The 15,813-nt window shown below is 43.3% G+C and overlaps 1 protein-coding gene across 1 annotated transcript in view; it reads right to left on the reverse strand.

Annotated features, from left to right (window-relative positions):
- Nucleotides 1-688: 688 nt before the first annotated feature.
- Nucleotides 689-15,813, reverse strand: part of LOC138566905 (bone morphogenetic protein 2-like) — a 163,120-nt gene continuing 147,995 nt past the window's right edge. Inside the window, exon 3 of the mRNA XM_069644633.1 lies at nucleotides 689-4,340. Within this exon, the coding sequence (XP_069500734.1) occupies nucleotides 3,445-4,340 (896 nt within the window). The 3' untranslated portion in view covers nucleotides 689-3,444. The remainder of the gene's footprint in view (nucleotides 4,341-15,813) is intronic.

Below are 15,813 nucleotides of genomic sequence, written 5' to 3' on the forward strand. Positions count from 1 at the left end.
TTTCAAGCTCGTTGCCCATTGTGGCTCTACGAATGCATGGCAGAATTGTCTTTCTCTCTTTCTAGCAATGGCAAAAGAAGGTACAGCCTGCTTGAATAGAGCTGTTGTAGCGGGGCAATGTTGGGGTAAGTGAACAACATGTAAACTGCCCATGGTGTGGGGCACAATGGAAACTGAAAATAACATGAAAAGTGTACATAAAGTAAGGTAGAAATGATGTGCTAAGTGGGTGTACTGGAAATCTAGCATGCTGTTCACCGAGCACAGTGTAAAATGGCAATGATCTGCTAAGAGGCCATGAGGTAATTTGATAACCAGGAATAATGTAAACCAGCAATGCCCTGCTGTATGGCATTGCTGCCGACTGGCAACAATGTGATACTCAGGCATACGATAGACTGATAATGATGCACAGATATACATCAATACAATTAGAGAGAATATGCATTCAATACAATATTTGCTATGTTTTCATTTAAATAAATCAGGAAGAGATTTCCAGTTTGTTTATCTGTTTCATGTCACATATGACAGAGGGGGAAGGACTTCTGGGATGCAGAAGTCTTTGTAGGTAATATGGGCAGACCATTCATTTTTCTTCTTGAAAGATATGGGGGAAATCCAATGTTAGTATATATAATTCACCAGAATTACACCCTCACATCAGCAGCAAAGTACCAATGAGAACTTATTGCAACATGTGTACTTTATTCAGGGGCTAGCACATGATGAGACAAGATAGTGGAATGCAAGGAAATACGTCCATTTTTGTAGGGTTCCAACACAGGTTTAAATGATACAGTACTAAAACATGCTCTCTCCATGTGAGCTATTTTACAGACATGGTAACTGGTTTGCCATACTTTGCTGAGGTTTTGTATTACACAAATTGGATTTTAAACATGTCAATGTATTTCAACACAGTATGAAACCTGTTAAGCTGCAATGATACGAATGTGAGAATATTCAGTGTAGTATCTGGATTTCATAATTTTTCGCATATTTTCTTAAACTTTGTTCATTAATTTTTTCTGTTGATTTGAAAATCCAAATGTGCCACAGAATTATGAATCTTTACAGGGTTAAAATACTATTGCAAAAGGTCTTCTTCATTGACCCTGAACTCTGGTATGTGTCACGATGCTCCATGTATTAGGCATTTTGGCGTTGTAGAGTTACGGCGGTCCAAGTAATACTGTCTCCTCTGTGATGCGACCCCAGGAGGCGACACATGGTGGGATCCCCCAGAGCCTCTCTCCCCTCACCAGGCATCTAAGCAAATCCACCCCAATATCCCTATCACCCTGCTAGAGGGAACCCCTGTCTTGAGGATCATGGGTTATAGCAGCGGTCCGCCAGTTGAAGACAAACAGATGTGATTGTATAGATAAGGAGAAGCGATGTGCGAGTCATACCACAGGACCACTCACTCACTTTCTAGAAATACATGGGACCAGTCTGTGAAGCACAGAGGAATCTCACAGGGAGGACGGAACAGACACAGGTGAGCATTGGGTCGCCATGGCGGAATCAGGTAGCTGCCACTGCAGTGCTGCCTGATCCCAAGATGGCAGGAGGGCCCTTTATGCTCGGAGAGGATTTAGAAGGTAAAGAGCTAAACACTAAAAAGGGATAGAGTCTGCATTTGAAGTCTATGAGATCGGTATAGAACTACACACTATAAAAAGGGGACGAGGAAGCACAGCTTTGAGTGTGCTTGTTTTGCAGTGAAAGAGGAGGAGACAGAGAGAGAGGAGGTGCGAGGAGCAAGGAATAGGACGTAGGAGATGTGGCAGAGAAACAAGGAGGAGGAGATAGGAGCAAGGTTTGGAGGAGGATAAGGAAAATTAAGGGAAGAAGAGAGAGGATCAGGAGTAGGTTGGAGAAAGAGGATGGAGAGAAGTAGGATGGTAGAAGTTGGAGAGAGAGAAAGATGCCGAGGCAGAAAGACTGCTTGGGGCTACAGTCCAGACCCTGGCATGAGCCAGAACCAGTGAAATAGAAAGAGAGTAGCTGCTGGGGTGAGAATCCAAGATCCCGGAGGAATACAAAGCCTTAGGAACTGCATTGTTGGAGTTGTTCGGAAGAGCGCTCTCAACTAGATCTTCTGAACCTGTATCGGGCTCTTGTTCTACTCAACCAACCCTTTCTTGGGGGCGGCCTGGCAAGAATTGTAGTTTGTAAATTGACTCTGGATACAGGGAAGAAAATGTGTCAGTGTCTACAAACTCAGGACACAGGAGGTTACCATGTCCGGCCAGAGGTTTGCCACACATCAAACCCATGAGGGCCATTCCAAGTCTGGAGCACTACAGAATTATGCTTCGGCATTACAAAACTCTCCATGACTGTGAATTGCTGTGTGAGCAAGCATCGACAGTGGTATAACCCAGAACCGTGATTCGTATTAGCTTATAGAAACCTGGACCCAGGACATGAAGTCCTATTTAGATTAGGATACAGTCATACCTCCAATTTATTTTGTGTTCCCTCTATACTGTTGCACTGTTGTACTTAGCAATGTTCCTCTTGTGTTCTAGTTTTCTCCCAACAGTTACTGAAGACCCTTTTTCAGCCCATGTGTTTGATATGAATAAAACAAGGCTAAAGCCTGACTTTCGAGTCTTCTGTTTATGCAGACAGTGACGCTGTAACATATGTCACTTCCTCTTGTAGTATCCTAGAAGGACTTAACATTCAGCCAAGGTAATGGAAATGGCAGAGGCGTGCAATATCAAACGTATTAACACAACAGTGGGTTTATGACTCCATGAATTGGAAGGCATGGATCCGGAGAGGTAAAATGAACATTCAGGTCCATAGGAGGCAGCTGGAGAGTAATAACTAACCAGAATTCCAAAACACATGCCCTTATCCTGGGAAAGCCACATTTTGACTACTTTTCAGAAATTACTGTTTACACACACACACACACACACACCCTCCGCCCCCCAACGCATTGAAATGATGCTACAATGTTTTGGGATGAAGACCAGCACCTTTCAACCACATATTCCAGTCACAACATCACCACCTAAATGGGATCCCTGATTGGCTTACATTTCTGTGTGACTGAGTCATGGACACATGATTTCTTCTAAAAACGAATATGACTAAGTTGCAAATTAGTTAGAGTCGAGAAAGGATGTAATCAGGGCCATTTCAGTTTATGGGGGAGAATCTTCACCACAATGCAGGTATTGGTATGCTGTGTTTCCTTATATGTTTAGGTTGTTCTCGTCTCAACCCCTGAATGTTGCTCGTTTGCCGTTGTACTTCGTGAAAAACCTACCAACACAAGCCATCCACTATCACTGTATCACCTGACATGGGGCAGGCTGTACCAAAGGCCTACTGACCTTTCTGGAGCACAGGCCAGTCAGGTAGACTTCCGATGTACCCATTTGTCAGCCACAATCTGTTCTCTTGGCACCCATGCCCAGCCTACCGGCAGCCACAGCCCTCCACCACCATATCCTTGTAGTTCTTCAGCACCACTTTCTCATCCTCATCCAAGTAGAGCATTGGAAGAGAGCTGAGCATTGTCGGCACACAGCATGCCCGGGGCACTGCAGAGTTCACAGAGTTTACCAGTGTTTGTACCATAGCATGGCTGGAGGAATTTAAATGATCTGCTAAAGGAAAGCGACATTCACCATGGCAGAAGAAAGCATGGTACCCTTTGGGGGCCACAATCCATTGATTCCAGCCAACATCCTTAAAATCAACAAAAAGTGGGTGTCTCCTGCACCGCATATTACTCTTCTTCTGCTTTTTTCCTGTCCTTCTGCTCCTAGAGATCTGGAGCGCCTTTCTCCGCTTGTCCGCATCCCAACGTGACCTCCAAATACTCCTCCGTCCTCTTTTGAACCGTTTTGTGAAAGGTTTGCTTCTTCCATCATGACTATATGCCACCAGCTGAGGTCTCTCTAGAGCCCACTGAATTTCATCTTCACCCCTAGATCTGCTCACCCTGAGATGTCCACTCGGATGATGCACAGAACAGCTCCCATTGAGCAGAAGCACCTCTGCCACAAAACGGAGTCCATCCCCCCCTCTCAGAATCCATTTTAGCACAGGGGTCACATCAAAGCTCTCCCATTTTGGTTTATCCAAAATAAGCAACCTGCTCTCTAACAATACGCCTTTGTTTTTGGATTGGTCAGTCACGTGGTACAAGTTAATTCTCATTGTACTGTCTGGCCTCTTCATGCCAAACTCTTTGATGAAGAGGCGGAGTTCCAAGCCCGTCAGCTCCTCATCTTGTGGGACAGAGGACATGTTGAATGGAAAACAAAGGGAATTTCCTTCTGGTTGATTCTCATTGCTTGTTACGCTGTCTGTGAAATAAACAGGACAAAAGTTAAATATCTACAAAATTAATATTGTTCGCTCAAAACACAGTCCTTTCTGCTCTGCAAATATCCTAACGTACCACAACAGCATGATATATTCAACTCAGGCTTATACTGATGTACTTGGAAAAATGTGGTAGAGGCATGAAATCAAACGGACACGAACATTGCATTGTTTGACCACTTATGTGTCTTTTTGGATTGGATTCCCTGCAGGAATTCCGCTCACATTTGTTTCCTGCAACACAAGGGAAATCCATATGTTTCTCCGGTCACATCACAATTTTGATGCCAATCCCTGTTGATTTTGCCCCCTCTTTTATCATTGAAAAGAGCAAGGAGTTTGATATTTCTCTTCCATCTCATACCTAAATAAATAAACACATATTTTTAATTTTAAAAAAAAAGAAATTCCTATACATTTTCCCTTGCATTTCAGCAGGAAAGAACATCATTGTCCTCCATTTTCTCATTTCAATGTGCTATAAAATAAATATTCAATAATAAAATGAAATCTTAATTTCACTAATTTCAGCCACCTCCAGACTGAAAGATTGGGGCATGGAAAAATGTTCCTGTGGAACAGTTTGTTGGTGTTCTGTGGACTATTAACCTCAATAAGAAGCAAAGTGCTGCACGTCACCATCAGTGATAGTTTGAAAAAGGAGAGCTTTAACAGCTAGCAATGCGGATGATTGAGGGCCTATGGAGACTTCGGCTTCTGGCTAGAGAAGTGGTGCTAGAGCAATGATCAGAGTGTAGGTGCTGGCTGCGGTGACCATTCACAGATCTAGCCTGTGTCTCCTTACCAAAATCATAGAGGTTATGAATAAACCTGGTGCTACTGAACTAGCAGGGTTATTACGTGAAGTTACGTCTGCTTGTGGGCAGGGCCATCTTAAGCTTTTTTGGGGCCCTGGGCATGGACATCTTTGGGGACCCCCTCAATCAAACCAAAGGAATTAAGTGATCAAGTATATCTGGTGGCACCCCCTCTCCCCACCATGAGCAAAACCCATAGGTAGACATTCCGCCTCGCAGCATTCAAAATAAGCATGTTTACTCCCTTTAAATCCCCTTACCTTCTTCATTCTTGCTCTGATCAGATTGATAAACAAGTAGCATTTGAAGGCCAACATTAACAATCTACGAAGAGGTTACTTCTCTTCTAGTATAGAAACAGGCTACTTGTGTAGCTGTGTGAGGGTTAGGGATTTCTGGAATAAGGTCTGTCATGTGTGTGGCAGGATTATAGGTGGAGGGTCTGTTCTTGATTTTAGGACGGTAGTCCTAGGTGGTGATTCAGGGTTGGATGATGTCAGCTCTGCCCTGAAAAAGTGGATCTTTAGGGCATTTATTGTGGCCAAGAGATTGATTCTCCGTGGATGGAAAGGTCGGGTACCTCCGTCCTTTGAGGAATGGATTCAAGAAATGCACTGTCTGTCGAGGACAGAAAAATTGATATACAAACTGAAATGTAAATTGTCTACATATGAGAAGATTTGGAATGTGTTTAATGATTTCTTTTAGTCTATTTTTGTTTTTATTCGCATTCTTGTCATCTTGCTTGCTGATTTGTTTGATTTTTCTGTATTTCTGTATATATTATAAATAAACAAATATAAAAAAAAGAAACAGGCTACTTTTTATCAATATCATCCGGGAAGGTTTGCAGCCTGTAGTATTAATGCAGTACTGTATGTAAAAGGTACATCTAACCCAGAATAGGCAGAGAGCAGACATTAGCTGACTCAGAGAATGCACAAGTGCTCAAGCATGGATAGAGTAGACCAATTGTAAGGAAGGAGAAAGCTACACATACCATAGAATGGATAGTGGAGGCAGATTACAAGCTACCAGGATGGTGCCTCTATCAATACAGACTGAGATTAGAAGTGGGACATGATTTTCAAATAGCGTTGCCATTAGAGCTCAGGGGAACAAGTGCCTGTGGTGTGCAGTATGTCAATGCTCACTATTATAGTAGAAGCAACCCTATAGCCAGTGAAACCATGAGTGAGGCTTTTATGAAGATCATATCCTGAGAAGGAAATCACACTGAGGGGCTGAACATTTTGAAAGGTTTAGGGACTGGCAACACTGAGAGGTTAGGAAATACAAGATTAAATGAGATGCCCAGGATCACATATTGCTTTACGGGGTGAAGCTGGGATTTGTGCCAACACTGCAATTTCTGCATTTGAACACTTTCTTTTCCAGCTCTTACCATGTACTAAAACTATCTCATTTTATAAAACTGACTTGCAAAGTACATAAATCACATTTCCAAACCTGACAATTTTTAAAACCAAAATATTACAGAAGGGTGTTACGCAAAAATGGGAATGATTCTAGCTACATTCTCTCCATCATCAAGGGAAGTATATAAGTACCAGCATACCTATCGATCTGATATAACAGATTTAATCGAGGTATGTTTTGTACTTTTAAGCTTTAAATACTTCCAAAACAATGGCTTGTGAAATTGTCATTCATAAACGTGCAGAAAAACCTTTGACTCTTATACAAAAAGCAACAAGTTGTGTCAAACGAACAGACCTTAATATATGCTTCCCCAATGCCTACAACATCTGGTCCACTCTCTCTCTCTCCTGTCTACCACCCCTTCCACTCAAATGGCCTACATAAGAAGAAAGATCAAGTAATGAGCTAAACGATGCCACCAGCATGCAAAAAGGCAAACCTCACAGAAGACAGCACAGTAATGCAAGAGATATATGATTTGACCAGGATCACTGTATCGTCTGCTGGCAACGCCTGGATACAAGCATGAACACTTCGGTCCCACAGTCTCTTATTCACCCTTTGGACTAATAGTTTATGCTTATATTTGGAAGGGATTGCCTAGGATTTAGAACGCCCCATCTGACCAAACCAATTTCTAGACCATCACCATAGAAATGGCATGTTAGTTTTTATAGCAACCCCTATCTGGTGCAGGAGCATTGCTGATAAAAGCACCTCTTATGTTGCAAAACCAAATACATATGCAGGTAGGTTTATAAACTTCAGATATAGGAAAGGTTCAACCAGCCTTGCTGGAATGTGCTCTTCTAATCTTTCATATGGACACACATCTCTGCAATGTGTGCTTAACACACTGAGCGAACGTCTGAACCATTGTGGCACTCAATTTATCAATATGGATTTTAACTTTGGCTATTGCACATGAACAACATAATTACCAGAAGAAGGAAAGAATGCTGCAGAATTTGTGCTGTATGCAACACACAAACTTTGTATTCCACAGTGAACATAGAAAGCATTACATGATTAATTGATCAAGGCAGAATGTACTTGTCAATACAGACAGACAATAGGTTTAGCGCCTCAGCAGCATGCCATAAAACCTCCTGGCATGTGCTATTTAAAGGATAGTTCTGGGACTTTTTTTTTATTGTCCCTACGGTTCGGCCATGTGTTTTTAAGCATAACTCGGTAGATCGTAGAAAACTTTCCTATGGACCTTACCCGACTTTTCGTCCATTAACGCACTCGAAATCAGCCGCCATTTTCTGATAATCCTATCATTTCCCCCCATCGCCCTGGCTCACTTGCTTTTGCGGCACTAAATCAAATCCCCCGCCCCTGAAACAGACTTTATCAAAACATTCATATTCCCCGCCTCTATCCGTGACGTGACTGTGCTGCGTAGGCAAACGCACCCAGGCGTCTTCTGCGCGACTCCACACAGAACCCGGAAACCAACACAGATCAGCTCACAACACAGCGCGCCACAATTCGTATTATGAAACTGTACTTTTAAATCAAACCGCAAGATTGTAAATTTGGTAAAGTACATTTATTTGACATCAAATGTTTAGAGAATATTCAGCGATTTGCATTTTTATTTGCTCAGGTTCCAAAAAGTTCGTTTTGAGGCACGCGATGTTCCTTTGCTGTACACAGGGTCTTAGATCATCTCACAATACAGCGCCACAATTCGGAATATGAAACTGTGGTTTAAAAGCAAACTGCAAGATTGTACATTTGGCAAAGTACATTTATTGGACATCAAATGTTTAGAGAATATTCAACGATTTTCATTTTTCTTTGCTCTCGATCCAAAATAGTTCGTCTTGAGGCAAGCGATGTTCGTGTGCAGTACACAGGGTGTTGGTTTACGATAACATAAGCTCTTCGGTCGCACTGATAATCGCATGGCTGTTCCAACAACGAGGCACTAGGCCACCACAACGGTCTGTATGTTGCATCTAGCCGTTAGTACCGCGTAAGGGCATACTTGTACTTGGCGATCGTCCCATAAAATGGTCAGGGTGGTAACGTTGTTCACGCGGAGAAGCAACTGGCGGTTATAAAAGCCATCCGCCGGTGTCTGGTACTCGTGACACAGACAATAATGGGTGAAGTACCTGTTTGAAAAACATAAAAAATGAAATTAGTCTCACCATCAGATCTTTATTAAAATTATTCATTTTATATATTCGGTCGGTAAATTATTTCATAGCTAGGACAGTGCAACTGGGTTTTAAACGTCAAGGGGGGGCTGTAGGATACTGAGACAGTCCCCCAGTGCAGGGGTTGACAGGGAGTGCAGGTGGAGAGTGGAAGGGCCCAGGACCGAGATCGCAGACAGTGGACCAGTTGTAGCAGGGGAGAGGGAGAGAGAAAGCAGAAGCAAAGAGGAAGGTTTTGAGGTGCTTCCGTAAAAGGAGACGGTTCTCCCCAAGATAGTGCGCGGTACAAAACAATATGCCACATAGAACGAACAAGTCCAACTTAACCCGTCTTTAAAGCTACTGTATAGTAATTAAATTGCGGTATAAACTCATCTAAAGAGTTACTTACATTATATTTGCATTTTCCATTGTGTCTGTGCGTAGGGCAGTCCCGAAATACCACTCCTTTTATGCAGACGTTATTTCTTCTAATGAACGAACATGAAATGGCTTTCGTTTCTGAAATTATATTCATTATCGTTTCTTACGTGGTCCCGGCCTGTCAAGGTCAAATAACAATAGAACCTTATACTGAGTCGTGGGCCATTCTGGCACCCTAGAAAAAATCAAAGCAGCTGACCTTCACTTTGAACGAGCACACCTTCCTAGTTAGCTACATTCAGTGTAAGGCCGTCTCACAGGACTTGAAATTTACACTCCATCTTTGCATTTTGTCTGCGTGCTTTGCAGGCCCACAGAACCATAAATACGTAGACATTCTATATTTTTTGAAAAATGATTTATATTACTGTTTGGTTTAATTTAATGCGCAAATGAACAAGGGTGGAGAGACACATTGCATGTACACTGAGCAATCACTTTTATTTACACAATACATAGCTACACATATTCAATGGGCCTGCGACATGAGGAGACTCCAGAGCAAAGTCACAGGTGACACCCGGGTGGTTCGCACTACTGCACGGTGAAGGGAGGGGCAAGGGTGGAGAGACACATTGCATGTACACTGAGCAATCACTTTTATTTACACAATACATAGCTACACATATTCAATGGGCCTGCGACATGAGGAGACTCGAGAGAACAGACAATCAAATTACAATCATTTAAACCGTGATGTGTATTTCTCAATGAGTTCTTCTTTAGGTGGACATGGAACAGAGGCAATGTTGGGTGGCAATGCAGTTGTCCCCTGCACAGGTTCGTTCACAACTCCATTTATGTGCCTATCTAGGACGTCAACAATAAGTTTCTCAATAAACTCATATTGCATATCCTCAAACACTGGTTTGATCACCCATTGTTTACTTCTTTTAGTGAAGGCCTTATTGTAGCGAAGCGTCCCTAAAGTTCCGGTCGTCCTACTTTGTTGACGGCCAACATTATGGTTATGTGCCAAGACCGCTAAAAGAGTCCGATTTATCATGCCCTCCATGCCAAAATGCAATCGTTTTGGCCTGTACTTTAGGCACATATTGTGGAACACCTCCAAATCTCCTGTGTGGCAGAATTCCGTGAGTCCCCTCAAAGCTTTTGTTATAGTTTTATCAAATACAATCTTTTCAATGGCTTTGTGAGTGGGTGATGAAGGAATCAACCACTTCTTCTTCCGTGCCTCCTCTGTGGACAAATGGCCATGTTCACAATTGTGGAAATGTTGGTTCGTGTTCCATCGGTGAACGTTCGTACAGTGTGGCATTACTGACCGCCATTTTTCCAGTAGAATTTCCAACGACCCTCCACATGTTTTTGAGCTCCACCAAAGATGGTTGCTGATTGACTTGGACCACTGTGAAATACCTTGCAATTCTTTTTTTTTACCTGCAGCCGACAATTTTTTATTGATTGATTTTGCAAGATGCCAAACGTCAAATTGGTGATTTATATTTTTGTACTGTTCTCTCATTGTCTTGGCAATTGAAACGTGTCTGTCCGTGGCTATCAGGTCGATCACCATTCCCCGCGATTGTAGTTCTTGCAATGATGCTACAAAGCCAACTTTCTCCATGGCCACTGAGGATGTACTTTGTGACACCTGCACGACCACCGAACTCACAATTTTCTTACTTTCCATGTCCTGAAAGTGGTAGGTGCAGTACTTGGCTGAAAATCCTGGGCTGTCGCACTGTCCATCACCGGCTAGCCTGAACCGTTTGCCCGCGAATGTACTATCAATAGACATTTTTTCCATTCTCCAAGCTTCGCTAATGGCTGGAAATAGATAATCGGTTTGGTATTTGTAGAACTGAGTTTTCGCAATGAAATGGATTCCCACAAACTGAAAGAAAGACTCTAATTTTTTAAAACTTGAACCACTAAAAAGTGCAGCCGCTGCACAAAGTAGATTGCCTGCTGGCAGTTGTCCCAGCATAGGTTGTGCAGACCATGAGAAAGGATGATATTTTGTACAGGTGGCATGTATTTTAAGGTTAGTGCCTCGAATTGCATGAGTCACATTAATGAATGGCTCCCCACATACTTCCCCACCAACCGAATGCCCACATTTCATCCGAATAATAATATCAATCAAACAACTATCGAATACAATGAATTTGGCCTCTTTCCTTATACTGTCACTCTGCATCCCAGCTGGTTCGGCCTGTAACGTTGAGGACATGTCACTCACATGAAAGGTAGAATCTCTGATATCGTCTTCCGCTATGTTCAGTGATATTGATGGTGTTTCATTGTCGTCCACTTCATTCTCTTCCATTGCAACATCTGTTCCTTCTCCGGAGATGGGTGAATAAAACAATTTCTTCAACTTTCTCGCGGTCTTAGTTTTTGCGGGTGTGGATTCTGTGAATTGATCTCCGACTGCATCCGAACTACCAGGAGGACATTCACTATCAATGGCTGGTGGTGGTATAGCTCCGTTGTCAATCACTTCATATTCTTCCCATTGGCACGATGCATCTCCAGTCTCAAGTCCCTGCCAAAAGGTTTGACAAGCAACATCTCTCGTTCGCTTCACTGTCTGTGTAGATCTAGTTCGTACACCCACTCGCAACTAGAGGACAGATTGGAAAAGGGATGTTCAGTTTAAACACAACTTACAGTATTGAACTATTAACAGTGAAAAACAACATAATATAGTGACCAACACACTAACCTTCTTTTGCTTTCTTTTCTTTGAAACTTTCTTGCCTCGAACTTCAACATCAGGACGCTGTTGCTCCGACTCGTGTGTGCATGTCTCCACTTCCTCTTGCGCTGCAACGACTATGTTTTCATGATAAGCACATCCATCACGCACTGACGCTCCATCGACTCCCTGAAACATAGAACTTTCATTAGTATGTATAATAATATCGAAAACACAAAATGTACTTGGGGACCAATACCCACGTACATCTCAATAGCAAAACACGAATGAACGCTTTGTGTAGAACATTCAAATGACAATTATTCACGCATTGTTGATCTAGTTAGATGGAACTGTCAAGATCCATACCTCGGGCTCCTCATAGACTTCCATTGATGATATTATTGAAGATGATGCTTCAGTGACTCCCTGAAACACAGTAATTGCATTAGTATGGTTTTCTATTTTGATAAAAAGAACAGAAACTTTGTGCAGGCGTGAACGGCTCATCTAAATAGACCTGCACAAATGATCAGTTGTCTAAAATAAATAATGGATATGTAAATATGATTCGATTTGCTCGATCGTTGGAAGTGTCACCACCCAGAGATCTGCATCAACTACTAGGGGTGATGTTCTTGTAGAAGAAGCTCCGTCATCTCCCTGAAACATAGTACTTGCGTTAATAAAGAAGGAAGTATAGCGGATGTAATCACGTCATATGATTTCGCTTGATTGAACTGTCAGTATCCATACTTCGAAATGCATAAGAACATCAAGGGACAATGTAACTGCGGTGCACACTTCTGCAAGCTGTTGCGCCGACCCGTAACTGCACGCTCCCCCTTCTTCTTGGACTAATGCTCCATCGACTCCCTGAAACATAGGACTTTCATTAGTAATGAACACAATATTGAAAAAAGAAGACACATAGGAGGGCGACGACAGAAGGACATATCAATGGCTAAAAACGAAAGAAACATTGTGTGTAACAATCACGCTACAAGAATGCAAGATCTGATGATCTCCATCGATGGAACTGTCCTGAAACGTACCTCGAGCATCTGAGTGACATCAAAGGTAGTCGTCAATACGTTGGACTCCTCAGCATCTCCCTGAAAGACAGTACTTGAATTATTTTGGATAACAATAATTATAACTGAAAACAAAGACTAGAGGACGAGTACAAGGGTGTACCATTAGGTAAAATAATTACACGATAAATTAAAACTATTGATTTACATGCCTAAAACAAGTCAGTGGCAGAATAGCCAAGTAAGATTACCCGATAGGCGCTTGAAGTGGCTGATGACTGCAATAACGACACGGATGGAGAATCTTCCGCCTTCATATTGAGTGGATACATAAATGGGGAAATTATTGTTAGCTAATGCTACACACTACCGCAAGGCCGAGAGATAAATACGTAAACTTGACTCACCAGTGGAGGGATGTGGACGAATAGAGTGGGAATAGCGGTTGAGAGCAATTTTCGCCTCGCTCGCGGTGTGTTCTTCTTTATTAGCAATGATGTGGAGTACATGTCAGAGGTAAAGTGCCTGCTGCAGATGCGGTATCGATCACCCCTCTTGTCCGCAAAGACTTCTAGGACTCTACTTTCAAGCTCAGAGGGTGGATATCCGCAATATCGGACCCATTCTCTTATCTGATCTATTGTCTTAGGGAAAACATGCATTATAGTACCTTCAGATTTATTATGGGTCTTCGAAGGGCAACCGCCAATGGAACAGGCAGGCATTGTGGAAAGTTCTGAAAAGTAAAGATCAACAATTCTCTATGAATATCAATGTGTTAAAAAATTAAATGACACATAAAAGGTTCAATGCAAGGTATGTTTTGGTTCTTGGAACTATACACGTTATTCACATGCGGATAAGTATTTGAATAACTTTAAAAAAATAGAAAAATAATTTGACTAAACTCAGAACATGTGACTAGTTCCTTGCATGTACTGTCTTGAACGAAAAGAAATTGGACGCAAAATGAGTATGGTACATGGCCTTACCTTGACGAGCAAACAGTTAGATGCAGGGATCAGAGTAGTTTCTTGTCGTAGAACAGGGAGCAGTTCACAGGTTGCAAACTGACGAGTTTCCTCGAAGTGGTCACGGAAGTTCACAGAGACGAAGAGCAGATAAGCAGCACCTTCACGGGTTGACTAGCAAAGCGCAAAGAAGTTCTCATTAGAAATATGAAGTGGGTTATAAAGAATTCGAAACAGGGGTGTGTTTGTGAATGAATGACGTGTATATGCCGTGGCATTATGCGGTTTGCAGGGGGCCGTCCAGCGTGAGGGGGGATGCTTGGCAGGAGACACGGGGTCTGGAGGTAGACATGGGAACAACAACCCATGCTCTATAGACCACTTTGAAGTGTACATGGTCTTTGGCACCTCTTGGCCTTTATCGCTCCCTGACAGCTCCACTTGGCAGCACAAGTACCCCGGTGCGAACTGCCTTTGATAGGGCGGGGGGTGGATTGGGGCGGTGGTCGTGCAGACAAGACACAGGAAGACTCGTGAATGGAGACACACTTATGGGGATTGCAAGGGGCCGTCCAGCGTGAGGGGGGATGCTTGGCAGGAGACATGGGGTCTGGCGGTAGACATGGGAACAACAACCCATGCTCTATAGACCACTTTGAAGTGTACATGGTCTTTGGCACCTCTTGGCCTTTATCGCTCCCTGACAGCTCCACTTGGCAGCACAAGTACCCCGGTGCGAACTGCCTTTGATAGGGCGGGGGGTGGATTGGGGCGGTGGTCGTGCAGACAAGACACAGGAAGACTCGTGAATGGAGACACACTTATGTGGATTGCAGGGGGCCGTCCAGCGTGAGGGGGGATGCTTGGCAGGAGACACGGGGTCTGGCGGTAGACATGGGAACAACAACCCATGCTCTATAGACCACTTTGAAGTGTACATGGTCTTTGGCACCTCTTGGCCTTTATCGCTCCCTGACAGCTCCACTTGGCAGCACAAGTACCCCGGTGCAAACTGCCTTTGATAGGGCGGGGGGTGGATTGGGGCGGTGGTCGTGCAGACAAGACTCGTTTGCCGCAGGGCCTCACCAAGGAGAGGCCATCTAACTGCATGTAAGAGGCAGGCTGCAGGATCTAGTACATGGAAGGCAGGGGGGTGAGTTTATAAATACCTCACCCTCCCAGGAGAATATATGGGTGCAGTTCACCCTGGAGACCCTGGATGCCTAGGCAGTTAGTCAGCAGCAGGCTGGCCTGTGGTGGCAAGGCGGCACGGGCCAGAGGGGGTCATCTCTGTACCCGGTGCCCAAAAGGATTATTTATTATGATCAACCATATTGATTATTTACCTATAACCATGTTTTGTATCAATAAAATCCAACGGCCTTCCTTTTATTGCCAACGCTTGAACAAAGTGGTGTGGTAAGTATTTTTGGGGTCGGAGGCAAGGCCGGGAGGCTTGATGCCAACCCGCAAAATAACATATGTATGTCTGCTGCATATGGGTTCAACGGTTATGTGGATTGAAGGTGGGCGGCCAGCGTGAGGGAGGATGCTGGCCGGAGACATGTGGTGTGACAAGACAAGGCACAGGAAGACTATTCAATGGAGACACACTAGATTCATTTAAAAAATCAAAACAACCATTGTTAAAATATATGTTGGGTTTTATTTTAGATCTTAATTTCAATTGAACATAAATAATAAACATTACACATTGTAAAGTTGCGGTTGCAGCACATCCAGGGAAAATCCGCGGTATTGTCCACTGTCGCTGGGGAAATGTTGTCTAATGGCAAGTACCGCACAGGCAGGTATTACTCTCCGAACGCGGTGTCCGAGCCTCCCGTGAAGCCACCAAGTGAAGCAACGATAGGCCACCAGCCTGTACCACCTGTGAAAATGAAAGATGCAAACTGTATTAAAATG

Source organism: Ambystoma mexicanum, chromosome 2p, assembly GCF_040938575.1.
Source record: "Ambystoma mexicanum isolate Mex_15411 chromosome 2p, UKY_AmexF1_1, whole genome shotgun sequence".
Classification (NCBI taxonomy): Eukaryota; Metazoa; Chordata; class Amphibia; order Caudata; family Ambystomatidae; genus Ambystoma; species Ambystoma mexicanum.